Source organism: Taeniopygia guttata, chromosome 3 (genome assembly GCF_048771995.1).
Source record: "Taeniopygia guttata chromosome 3, bTaeGut7.mat, whole genome shotgun sequence".
NCBI classification, from domain to species: Eukaryota; Metazoa; Chordata; class Aves; order Passeriformes; family Estrildidae; genus Taeniopygia; species Taeniopygia guttata.
The window spans coordinates 73446605-73459427 of NC_133027.1; the positions used below are offsets into that span (position 1 = coordinate 73446605).

The 12823-nt window shown below is 35.5% G+C and overlaps 1 protein-coding gene across 2 annotated transcripts in view; it reads right to left on the reverse strand.

The window, feature by feature from the left end:
* The window catches only part of FAM120B (family with sequence similarity 120 member B), a 54975-nt gene that overhangs the window by 24337 nt on the left and 17815 nt on the right, over nt 1-12823 (reverse strand). For both annotated transcript variants that reach the window (XM_072927135.1, XM_030268323.4), the window contains 3 exons: nt 11531-11626; nt 5446-5618; nt 1532-1624 (listed from right to left, as the gene is read on the reverse strand). In XM_072927135.1, coding sequence (XP_072783236.1) covers nt 1532-1624; nt 5446-5618; nt 11531-11626 — 362 coding nt within the window. The remainder of the gene's footprint in view (nt 1-1531; nt 1625-5445; nt 5619-11530; nt 11627-12823) is intronic.

Genomic DNA, 12823 nt, shown 5'->3' on the forward strand with positions numbered 1-12823 from the left:
TGTGGGACAGTGCATGAAGTGCTTATATAAGCAGCAGAGTGACATAACTTTGGAAAGGAATTGCCAATGGCACGCAGAAGTCAATTCCAACAACATTCTGTCCACTTCATAAAGTGATACACGACACAGTGTAAGACCAGCTTCACACTTCCTGCACTTCTGTGTGCACAGCTGACCTGCAATAAGTTTTGTGGGTAAATAACAAAATCTTGTAAACAACTTTCAATCAGCACAATGCTGATAGGTAGCATACACTGATTAATGTTATGTATTTGGATGCATAACATTTGCTCATTTCCAAAGAGCCACAACACAATGAATCAAAGAAAGACCTCTAATTCAAGTAGAATAAACTTAGAAGCACTTTAGAAACTTATGGAACAATCCCTGTAAATGCATCTATAAACAAGTTGTTTCAACACTCCCTGCTTGGGCTTGATTTCCTTTATGCTGTTGCTGAATGACTGCCACGCAGACTTGAACTACTGATCCTCCCACTGCTGAGTGCAACACTGTGTGCAGTAATGTATCTGACAGAAATAAATCCTACATTTCTGCTGTGTTCCCTATTGCCTTCATTTCATTGCTTCCTTTTTGTTACACAGTCAGCTACAAATCAAATTTGTGATGACTTTGAAGAAACTTATAGGAGCCTGGACTTCATCTGTTATAAGGAACCAAATAATGTAACTGGGATCACACTGGTTCTGTTATTTTGGTACTTGTGCACTAGAAACACATGGATAGTAACAGGAGTGTTACCTTAACATCAACAAAATGTACTTTCAAAATTTTCTCATGGACTGTTCAAAGAAATGGAATTTATTGGAAATACAAGCAAGATTTACAGAATGAAGATATGTTAAGGCTCTAACCATTCAATTTCTTTGAACAGTCCCACAACTCAAAATAGCAATTGATAAAACCATTTAGGAACCTTCAATCCACATGTGGAAAGGTGGAAGATAAGAAAGGAAAAAATAGATTCACATGGAGTATTTACAAAATATTTAAAAGAACATCCAAATACTTACAGAACAGTATAATCCAAATAGTTTTCACTGCAGCGTGTCACATTAGGTAACTTTATTCTGGTTAGGTTTATACTGTTTATAGTCTCCTTCAAACAGTAATACCAAAATTTAATCTAATCTAGAGATTTTCATACAACTCACATCTAAAATCAAAGTCCTCCTCAGTAAAAAAAATGAAGCAATGTTGTATGACAGGATTCATGCTACCAATTTTTCATCAGATGGAAGTTTGGAAGATAAGGAAGGAGGAAATCTGAGAATAAGTTGCTCACTCTATGAATGCAACCACTACAAAATGTCCTTTCCTTTTTAATTTTTGGTGTGATTAGTAAATATAAGTATTCACATAAAATACAGCACATGAAAAGCCTATATATTTACCCTGATCATTAGCTCCTGTATCTGTTAAAAAACTAATGTAGAATGATTTACCCCCAAAACATTTATCACAATATTTCCATGAGTATTTCATCCTATACAATTATTCCAGTCCATACCTGCAGGCCTGTCAGCTGCGCTGCTGATTTCCCTTTGAGGCAGAGAATGAGTGCCAGAAATGCATTTAAGTCCTCCAGAGAGAGGCTACTGACCTAAAAGATGAAAAAATGCTACATTATCAAAGGCTCTGAAGAGGACCTTTCTGAAAATTGAATCCTCTTGCTCAAGCACATCAAACTTGGAACAGTGACCTCATGTAATGATGACCACCAGGAATGCATCATCCAGGAAAATGCACAGGGAACAAAATACTTTCTTTCACAGCTTGAAGCAAGTGCATACCCAAACTCTTTGGTATAGTGTATACACTGGGATTTCCACACATCAAACAAAATGCCCACCCTTCACTTTTTCCTTCTCCACTTCCCTTGGAGTTTCTTAATAACAGGAAATTTCTCCCTCTCTGTTACATCAAGCACAGTAAACAAACAAACAAACAAAAAAAAAAAGCAAAACCGAAATAAATTCCTTTATAATCAAGACATAGGATAAAAACCACCTCAATGAGCCCCAGATATGATGACCATTAGGAATTTTTAAAAAATGCTTACACATTTAACTGTTAGAAATTTCAAAAATATTCAAAAATATGTCAATTACCTATTTTAACCTAAATTTCAGGATTTATCAAAACATATTTGATTTCTTTCAGGTTTTTAGGCTACATATGGAAGCAGGGAAAAACTTAAAACTAAAATCTAAAATGTTCAAGTGGGGAAAAGGAAATGACATGTCTAAATTGATGTAACAGTCCAATTCTATCAGTAAAGGGGGAATGGACAATTTTTCTGCTGTGAAAAGGTGTTTACAGATGTTGCAGAGGCACATGATCAGCTCAGAAGAAGCACAGCACCTTGAGAGCATGGCATGATTCCATGACAGTACCAGTGGAGTTCTAATCCTCTCCTTCCTCTTACCAAACACTGTGCATCAACACAAGCACTGTGCATCAACACAAGTGCACCAAGACCACTTATCTGTTATAGCAGTTGAGGATACACAGAGAGCTCCAAAGTGAGATCCACAGAGCATTACAATTCCTTATCAACTGAAACTTGAGGAAAGGTTTCTCTTGCAAAATGTGGAAACGTGCATTGTGGGAGTACAGAAACTTAAGAGACTGCCAAAAACTCTGCACTGCCTTTCTTTTAATAGGATAAAAATCATTCAACCACTATTCAGGATTTTTTTTTTTTTTTTTTTAATTAAGCCCCACTGCTTGTCCCACTGTAACATACTTTCTCCTCTACGATGCTGTTAAATCTTGCATAAGGCACAAGAATGTGGAGGATATCAGAAACATTTTAAGCTTTCAAAACGCTCCTTGGTATTCATTAACTCCACCTGTCTGCTAAGATCTGATAATGGCCCTACTTTACCCTGTAATTCAAGTCGGGTGTCACCTTTGTGTAGATGGCAACAAGAGAGGTTTACTAAACCTGCACATTTCATACACTGAAGTAACAGAAAAAGTGATTTTTATCCACAAACAATTCTTAATACCTGCACAAATTTGTCCTAAGAAAAGGAAATCAAAGATTGCTTGCAAGGACAACAGCAAGAAAATGCCCCTTACAGATCAGCCAAAAATGCTTATGAATATAAAAACACTTCTTCAGAGAAGTATTTTATTCAGTAATCAAATTTGGTGAGTTATCACAGTTCCACTGTCAGATTTAATCCAAAACTGTTAGAGATTAAAAGAGACAATTCCCCTTTGTCTGGAGGCTTCACTGTTTGATTTGAACTCATTCACTACTTTGCCAACTTTAAAGACAGACCAAATGCTTTATAATTTTTTTTGCTATTTTTGTTCTTAATTTAGAGAATATTTGAAAGGTAGCCTTGAAAAATACATTTTTCATATTAACACTTTTTAAACATATTGTTTGTTTACTGGGTTTTTTTTCTTACTTAAAAAAAATGCATCTGAAGTTTTCATTACATACTTGTAGATACATTCTGAGGAAGCCAGATGGGTTGGTTAGTATGCTGGTTCCTGCAACACCCTCACTTTTAGTTTAGATTCAATTATAAGTAATGAAATTTTAAATACATTTATTTTCCCTCATATAAGCTGAAGGAAGACTTCAGGCCTGCTTCAAGGCAACCTACAATTTTCTCAACTTAAATAATTTCTGAGGAAACAATTCACTTTCCTTCTCTAATAAAAATTTAAGACAAAGTGTAAAGACAAGAGTCAGAACACAGCTAGACAAGCCTTGTTTTCTCAGCTATAAAACAAATGGAAGCAATATGGCCAGCTCAAAGCATGGCTACTGACACTCCTGCCCTCATGTTTTCCTCTCAAACATCCAAGAGAACAGACAATATCAGAGAAATAACCAAAGTTTAAAATAACTCAAATCAATTCCCCAGTCTGGTTCCCAGGGTAGACTGTATCAGTGCAACTCCAAGGGCAGAAGAGAATCGGGAAAATGGGGAAAAACCAGTTCTTGAGAAACTGGAACTGCCATGAAAAACCCGCCATCAAACTGAACCCTTTGCATGATCCCTCTGATGTTGCTCCTGTTGAAAGCAAAGCTGTAAGTCTGATTTCGTCTCTCTTTATAATAGTGCTATTAGATAATCAGTTCTGAAAACCATTTTCCTGACAAGCTTTTTTTTTTTCTATTTTATTAATATCCTGTGATCAATGTTCAATAAATCCACATTTCTGTAGGTGTCCCATCCTGTTATTCATCTTCTTAATCCCCCTAAAGAAACCCTTCTCAAATAATTTAGTTATCATGCCATGAAAGGGTGCACAGAATAAGTCAATAAATAAGTGAAAAAGTGATAAATGAAACTGCATTTTCACATTCTAATAGGAAAAACACTTCAAGTATGTTAAAATGTAGGTATGTGATATATATCCTGCTGACTTGAAATTGCAAGGCATGAAATTATGTTTAATAAGTATTAGCTTCAAAAAATTTTCAATTTGTATTCTGTTATACAAATATTAAAGAAAAAAAAATGACCCATATGGATCATTTGTGTAATTCCCATATGTACTTCCTCAATATGTCATCTAAGTTTGAGTAAACACATGAAGGGAAATGAAAGGAAAAGTCAGGGAGAACTTGTTTTCATGTATCACACACCCATACAAATCTGAAGTCTAAAAAAGCAAAACAAAAGACAAAATGCAGTTCAGTTTAAGTACAAGTGAAGCTGAGCTTATCAGATTAGATAAATGCATCATTTGCTCATCCTCAGAGAGGAAAATCTGCTTGTGAGATCACCGTTTGAAATGTGGCAAGTACAGACAAAATATTAAATACTTAAGAGAAAAGTAAATAATGAAGCAATATTGTATTTAATCTTGTGTCCCTTTTTATTACAATTAAGGTAGTCTGAAGGATGCCAGGTATTTGGAATTATAACAGAAGTGCTACCTAATGATCCCCTATTACTCAGAATTTAGTGAGAAGAGCCATATCCTCAATTCTGGCTTGAAAATTAGTAGACTGACAAGCAGGCATGAAAAAGAGAGCTGACTAAATATTTATATTGTCTGTTTGCACAGTCTGCATAGTCACCTGAGGGGATGTCTCCTTTTGATGACACAAAGGAAACACAAAAGGAGCAACTTTAATTTGCAAACAGGTCCCAAAGAGCAGGGGAAATCCCTCAGTTTATACTCTCTGCTAGACTGCCCAAAGGGTTTTGTCATGAGCGCGTGAGAGTTATGATTAGCTACTAAAAACCCCAAGTATTTCTTGAACAGGATGGTGCATGCTAAGTGGAGTAATTAAAAATACTGTAATGCAGTACTATTATATTTGATCAACTATGCCTACAGTAAGGATTAAGAGAAGTGCCCAGCACAGACTAGCAAAAAACAGTTTATTTGTCCTTCACACTTACCAGGGCTGACAGCTGAGGAAAAAGCAACTGTCCCTCTTACCTCCATCATAAGATAGGCCAGCAAGCAGCAGAATCCTGCAACAGGTGCTTCCAGAGCCTGGAGATCTTCCATCTCATCTTGAAGGTGAAAGCATGCCAGAAATGTACTATACCGTTGCTTCTCCACGTCAGGCCCTTTGGCAAGCCACAGTGTTTTCAAATTAGGTGTTCCACCTACAAAAGAAATCCATTATTTTATTTTGGCAGCAACAAGATGAAACATGTCTACCTCATTACAATCTGAAAGGAAATGACTGCTCTGGCAGGAAAGGGAATGAAATGCTCTTGGCACTTGCCAGGACTACAGAGTCAAAAATAAAATGTATTTGACAAAACTTGCATTTGACAAAAAAAAAAAAAATCAATGAAAGAAAATGGCCTGTAATTTAAACCAAATTTACTGAATACAGGAATGTTTAAGCAGAGTGGACTGAATTCAACCCTTACAATAACATAGACAATCTTGAGACAGCAAGCCTTTAACCTATGCAAGGGCAAGTCTGCCTGCAAGTGTGTTCTTTCCCTTGGGGATGCACAGCATTAAACGAGACTCACTTCAACGTAAAACAGTAATTCAGCAGAGAACCACCAGGTCTGTTTTCCTCTCTCTCTGCTGGAGTTAACATACCAGGGGTCCCTGAAGGATGCTCACAGTGTCTCCCTCATGATCACCACCTGTTTCAATGAACTCCCATGCCACTCAGTGGTGAGCAGGCACTCTCCACTAGGCACTGTGTGGGTTTGGCTCCTCTGCAGCACGTTCCAGTTTGGGAACAAAAACCAAAGAGATCTGGTATTTTTCACTTCCTAGGCTACTGTATGAAACACTGTTGCAAACACACACAAAAGAACTGTCATCAGTTATGAATAATGGATCTTTCCAGACCTTCTCTACTATCATTACGCTTGTCTCTAAATCCTTAATATTTACCCCATGTTGCCATCGCCCAGCTTGTGACACGTGTGGGCTAATGCAAAATTTGCTCCTCATTTAAATTACATTTAATCTGTTATCAAAATAAACACTAATGCACGTGAAATAACAGAACAGAGAACTGGTTATGCCTGAGAATCTCAATAAAAGACAGAATCGGACCATAAAGTACAGCTGCTTCTGTAGTTAAATAAAACGAGGTGTGAATTTTAAATGTGGACTAATTAAGCTACATTTGGTAACACCTCTTCCTTTTTTATGTGACATGCAGCAGCTGCAGACCAGTTAGGAACACTTGGTGATAATAAATGGTTAAAGTGACAAGGTGCTGAAATCTACATAGATGATGTTTATTCAGCCAGGAAAGCCCATTAACCAAATGGTACTAATTCTTTGGAGAGAGGGAAACTAGAAGAAAAGTTAGTATTTCTTTCTTTATCTCCCTGATGGATGTTTCCTTTACTATTTTTAAGGCTAACTCTCCTGTCAAAAATTTTAACCATAAAAAGAACTACTATCATATAATCTGTAAGTTCCTAACCTTACTAATGCATTTCTAAGGGAAATGCATTAAGAAAAAAAAAAAAAACCAACCCAATTGCTTGATTGGAGGTAGAAATGCAGGTAAGAGATATCATAAATAGTGGCAGTGAGTGGGGTAGTACAGACAGCACAGTACAGACTCACATTACTGGTTTTGATAATGGAAACTGCTGCCTTAAGTAAAAAAAGAACAGCAGAGACTGACTTCCAGGAAGAAAATAAAATATAACATGCACAAAATGAAAAAAGGGCCAACTTTTGCTGCCAAGCCTAAGCAACCCTGATGTGCGAGACAATCTGTACATGGGTAAACTCAAATAGTTTTGATGGTTTCCATACACAAAGAGATACACCAAAAATCAGTTAAAAGAAAAGTTCTCTTTTGCATCCAGGGGCATACCTAAAAACAGAAATCCTTCTTTCTTCAGAGTAAAACCATTAACTTTTTCAATATTCAAGATTATAGATCTATATTGAGAGAACCCAACAAAAAATTCAAGACATCTCTTCCATAAACAGTTTCTTACACTTTCTGAAACATCTACTTGTGGCTGGGGAAAAAAAAGTGAGTTATTTACTCTGGGAAAGAAAATTTGATGCTGTCTCCTTTTGGAACACACTAACAAAAAGGGCTTTTTTTCTGAAGGCTTCTCTTCTTCAAGTAATAAAATTCCATGTAATACCAAAGACTAATCTATTAAATCAAATGAAATGAAAGATAAGTAAAACAAAGAAACAAATATCCTAATGTTTACTGACTGTCCCACCATACATGCAGACCACAGCAGATCTAAGATTCATCTACGGTAGACCTCAAAATGCTCTCTGCTTTGCGTACATGCTCTCTACATTATTTACAGTAATTAAAAAACATTTCTGAAATATAAATTTACTTGAATAGGCAGAAGAAATATTTTATGAACATGTCTATATATTTACTAAATTAACCAGAAAAACAAGCAAAACTGAGTAAGAAAAGGAAAACACACCAAAACACATTTATATGTACCTAACTGAAACATCTTTACTATAAAGACTAGTAATGACAAAATTATCTGTTGAGGTAGTAGGAACCACAATTTTCATGAATTCCACGAACATATGCAAACATAATTACTCCCAACACTCACAAAATTGTGTAAAAACCATATTCAGCACTATGTGAACTGCAGGCCTCAGGAGCCCCAAGAAGAGGAGCTTTAATTAGATCTCCATGGAGCTGAGATATTACCTGCCTAAACACAAAAATAGACAACCCACAAGTTAAAAAAAAAAAAAAAAAAGCATGGACAAATCACTTTTGACCTTCAAGGGACTACATAAACATTTATTTCATCTGTTTGAATTTCAATGATTTATTTATGGATATGCAATATATTCAAAAGTTGCAGAATGCATTATTTCTATTATATCATTTAACTCAACACTTAAGGTGATCCTCACATTTGTAGCGACTTTAAACACATTATTACCGTGTACATAGATGTATAATAGTAAATGTTCATGTATATATGAAGTAATAATTATTGAAATTTTCTTTTATAACACCAGTAATACAACTGTAATATTTCTTCATTTTTACATGCTCATGTAAATACTGAGCAATAAAATTAAGTTTATAAAAATGTACTTGCTAGGAACAGTCAATAGTAACTTCTCAACAACTGTGGCCAAAAAGCTCAAATGCCAATTACATCTGACCATTAATGACAGAGACAGCATTTTGAACTTAAACATATTCATGACACATTCATGAAGGATGCAATGATTAGAATACTGAAAGTACACCCAAACTCTGTGGTATGAAGCTACAATATCCTATGCATTATCAGAAATACAATTAACAGCAGAATATATACATTTCCAGCAAAGACTTTAGAACTTCTTCTGCTCCACATAAATTGCAGATATATCAAATATAGCTGCTATGTTCAGAAGATATGGATGTGAAACAGTATTTTCCTAGATCTTCTAACAAAATTGATTTGCCAATGACACTTTTTATCAATATAAGTGCTGCTCTCAATGTGTGTAAATCACGATCATATTCATTCTAGAAATAAGAAAGAAGACACAGACAATGCAAGCAAGCACAGATGCTAATTCAGAAGACTGTCTCTCAAAAATAAAAAATATAGTTAATACATATTATATTTTAAATATAGTTTAAGTTATCATCTTACTTACCAACCTGCCTTTGGTATTCGACATTTCGCTTTTAAAAAAAGCTAACATTCAATCTATCACCTGCAGCCTTTCCAGATGCAAGGCACTACTGCTGTTTTATATACACACACAAAGTTAGTAGGAATTCTACCTTTTTTTTTAAAGATCAATGCAAAATGTAAAGTGTTTATCATTATGTACACTACAGTTCAAAATTCACAGTTTCTTTTTAATCTAAATCAGACTGGAAGAGAGTCAGGATTTTCCATATAATCTCAGCACAGCTCTAAAGTAGTTTTGATGATCAGGTTATCAGTTTTTTTCAAAAAAGATAAAAAGCCTTCCCAAATTAATTGCACTTTTGATGTTTCAAACAGGTTTTTGGTAAAATTCTCCTTTGTCTTTTTGAGTAACCTGATCTTGATTGACAGCCTTGAATTCTAACTTCCTAAAACAACTTTAAATTTAGCTCTAAATATGATCCCTGTCTGAAAAATGTGATGTGCTGTTGAGAACCTTATTTGGTGAATTAGAAAGTCATGCTGTGGAAAATCAAAGATGCATGAGTGAATGTAAGGCATACAAATATGGACTGCAAAAATTTTAGAAAAATATTTGTCTGCTGAAGGAATGACAACAGAGCACTAAAAATAAACACTAAAAGTCCTCCTCCCATTTCTTAATAGTCTGGTTGAACAGCCTTTCATTACTGAGTTTGTAAAGATTGTATCTGAGAAGATCCTGTTTTTATTAACTCCACTTATGTGGTTGCCATAAACAAACACACTTAAAATCCTGTTTATTGTCAACATGAAGGTGGGTTCTATGTGTTGTATGTTTGCAGAGCTATAGAACCAGAGTACATGAAATTAAGTGGATTCTCTGGAAAGGGAGGAAAGAAGTATACTATCTGGGATGGAAAATATCACAACAATAAATACAGTATATTTGCCAGACAATTTGAAATGTAAATTGTAACTACATAGGTATGGTTTGTACTCTGTTGAGTTTTGTTTCCTTGTTTTGCAGCATGTTCCCAAAGCACTGTATGCTGAAATAAAACAGTTGCACAGGACGAACTGATCAATTTTCACTCTGCATATTCATATTACAGTTGGAAAATTTCACAGCAATTTCATGTTATTATAAAGCCAATTAGATAATCACTCTCCTAATATTGTTTCAGGGGTACTGAACAGTGAAAGTACTGTATAGTAAATAAAATCTCTTTTGTACTTTATCTATATAACCTATTTCTTTCTGAACTGTCCTTTAAAAAGGATTTTGAAAAGGCTGATATCTAAAAAGCAACTGGTTTTCCTTCATCTTTGAATTCAAAGACTCTCGTTAAATATGAATATAAATATGCAACCTTTGGATACTGAAAAAGAAAATTTACTATAAATTTACAAAGAAGTGCCTGCATTTCAGCTTCTGATTTTTGATTTAGACCAGATCAGCACAAGAACTACTAGAGAAGACTCTGGATGCTGAGGGAAGATGCACTGGTAATTATTTTCCAAAAGCTGAGTAGACAGTAACTTTTCTTAACAAGATATCGACGCTATTGTGTATCAGTGGAACAAACACATTTCATATGAAAGACCAGAAAAATCTCTGAGTTGCTGATCCATTTTCTAACAGATGACAGAGAGAGAGAGAGCTGAGAGCTGTGAGATCAAGGATGACTACAACTGCGTGGACAAATTAACACTTAGAACAATTTTCCCCCTGAAATAATAAAATTGTTTACTTCCCATCCTAAACTTATGCTGCATGATACAATTGTATAGATATACACACAATTATATATATACAGTGCTCAATCTTTCCACTGAAATGTATGATACATCCTCATAAATGTAACACATTTTTCATAACTACAATTTCACTAAGAGTGCTCATTAATATGTTTTATTTACCAAAGGGAAGAAGACAAAACCATGCAAAATACTTAAGGCTTAAGAGAGCAGAAACAGCTTCACAGAAACAGATAGTCCAATTTTTTTTTTTAAATTAAAAGTTGGAATCTCTCTCTGGGTTGTCAGAGATTATATAAAAATGACTCCTTTTTCCATTCTCCACTGTTCTCATTAACAAAATTTGTCAAACAGCTTAATGGGCGAGTTTTAATATGGCCCAACACACCACTTATCCTGGCCTCAGAGCAGTATTTAGAACTTCTAAAAAATTGTCTGCATTTTTGAATGGATGCTTGAATTAGCACTAGGTTTAACCAGAGCCCCAGCAAAAACATGTACCTCAAAGCTGAATCCTATTATAATTACAAAGGGTAATTAAAAGCAACTACAAGTGTGCAGCTCTTCAGCTCCTTGCTCTCCACAGTCATCCTGGATTCTGTATCAAACATATGATGCATTGACCAACCTCATTTTAGTGAAGTGGTTCTTTCAATTTAGATTTATACACATTTTTATTCTACCTGTAAGAGGAGGTTGTACAGGTTGTATCAGGTCCGGCCCCTTGAGAGGATTTCCAAAATAGACAAACCACTCTTTTACCAAAGGACAGGTTCCACCTAAAAAAGACACAATTGGACCAGTAAGTCAAATGCAAGTATTGACACTACTGTAACAGCTAGAATAAGCTGTTATCAGGATTCTAAATAGAAGGCACCTCTTGATGACAATTTGCTCAGCTTTAGAAACAAACCAAGAAAAAATTGTTTCAGTATCTTTAAGACAAATCATCAGAACAAATGAAGAGTTTCAATTATGTACTGTAAACATGAGTTTGGACTGGGAAACTACAACCAAAACTGTAAGTACAAGAGTCCGTGGAAAATATTCTCAAAGGCTTAAGCCTTCCCACCCCGAGGCAGCTCAGGAAGCTCTGGAGGCATGTGGCATAGCTCAGGGACCTGCATGAGCTACCTCAGTCTCTCAGCACTGTCACACTGCCACACATCCAGGCAGAACTCAATATGATTCACCTCTCAACTTGCCCTGACATTTCCTGTGTCAGGGTTTGAGCCAAAATCTTAATAGGGAGGACTTGATGGCCATTTGAAAGCTGACAGCAATGGAGTCATCCCACCATCCAATGTAGAGCTTTTACAGCCCATTGTTCCAGACCTTTTATCGAGCATAAAGGAATTGTTTATACATAATACTTCAGGTGGCTTTCCTAGTTCCTAACCTTAACCCTGCTCAGCCCCACTAAAGATGCCCCTTAAATTAAAAATTTCTCTACAGGAATTGTGCATCTAACTATCTGATGCTTAAAAAAACCCAAACAAACCAATCCTCAGAAAAAAAAAATCACGCATTAAGAATTTTTGAAATGCAGACTATCCAATTTACAGTAGTCAGCTCAAAATCATTCCAATGCAAGTGTACATTAAAATAAAAACAAAACAAACATAGAATCAGTGTTACTATCAATGGTGTTTTGTATTCTGTCCAGATTCTTCCTTATGGTACCCATGTCCATGTCAGAGTGGCTTAAATTTCCCCTCTGTAGTGTGGTAAACGGTATTCATTAAAGAGGTTTAGCAAGTCCTGGGCACTTGGAGTAATGTTTTCAAATATTTTCTTTTTTTCCTTCCCTTGTCCCTTTCCAGATTCACAGGATTGCATCTCTAATTTTTTCCAGCTCTCAACCAATACTGAAGCCACTATCCTTAAAAATTCCTGCCTTTTATCACCAATTCCAATCTCCCTGAAATTTACTACACAAATATTTTTGATGCCATGTTGTGAACCCTAATCAAAAA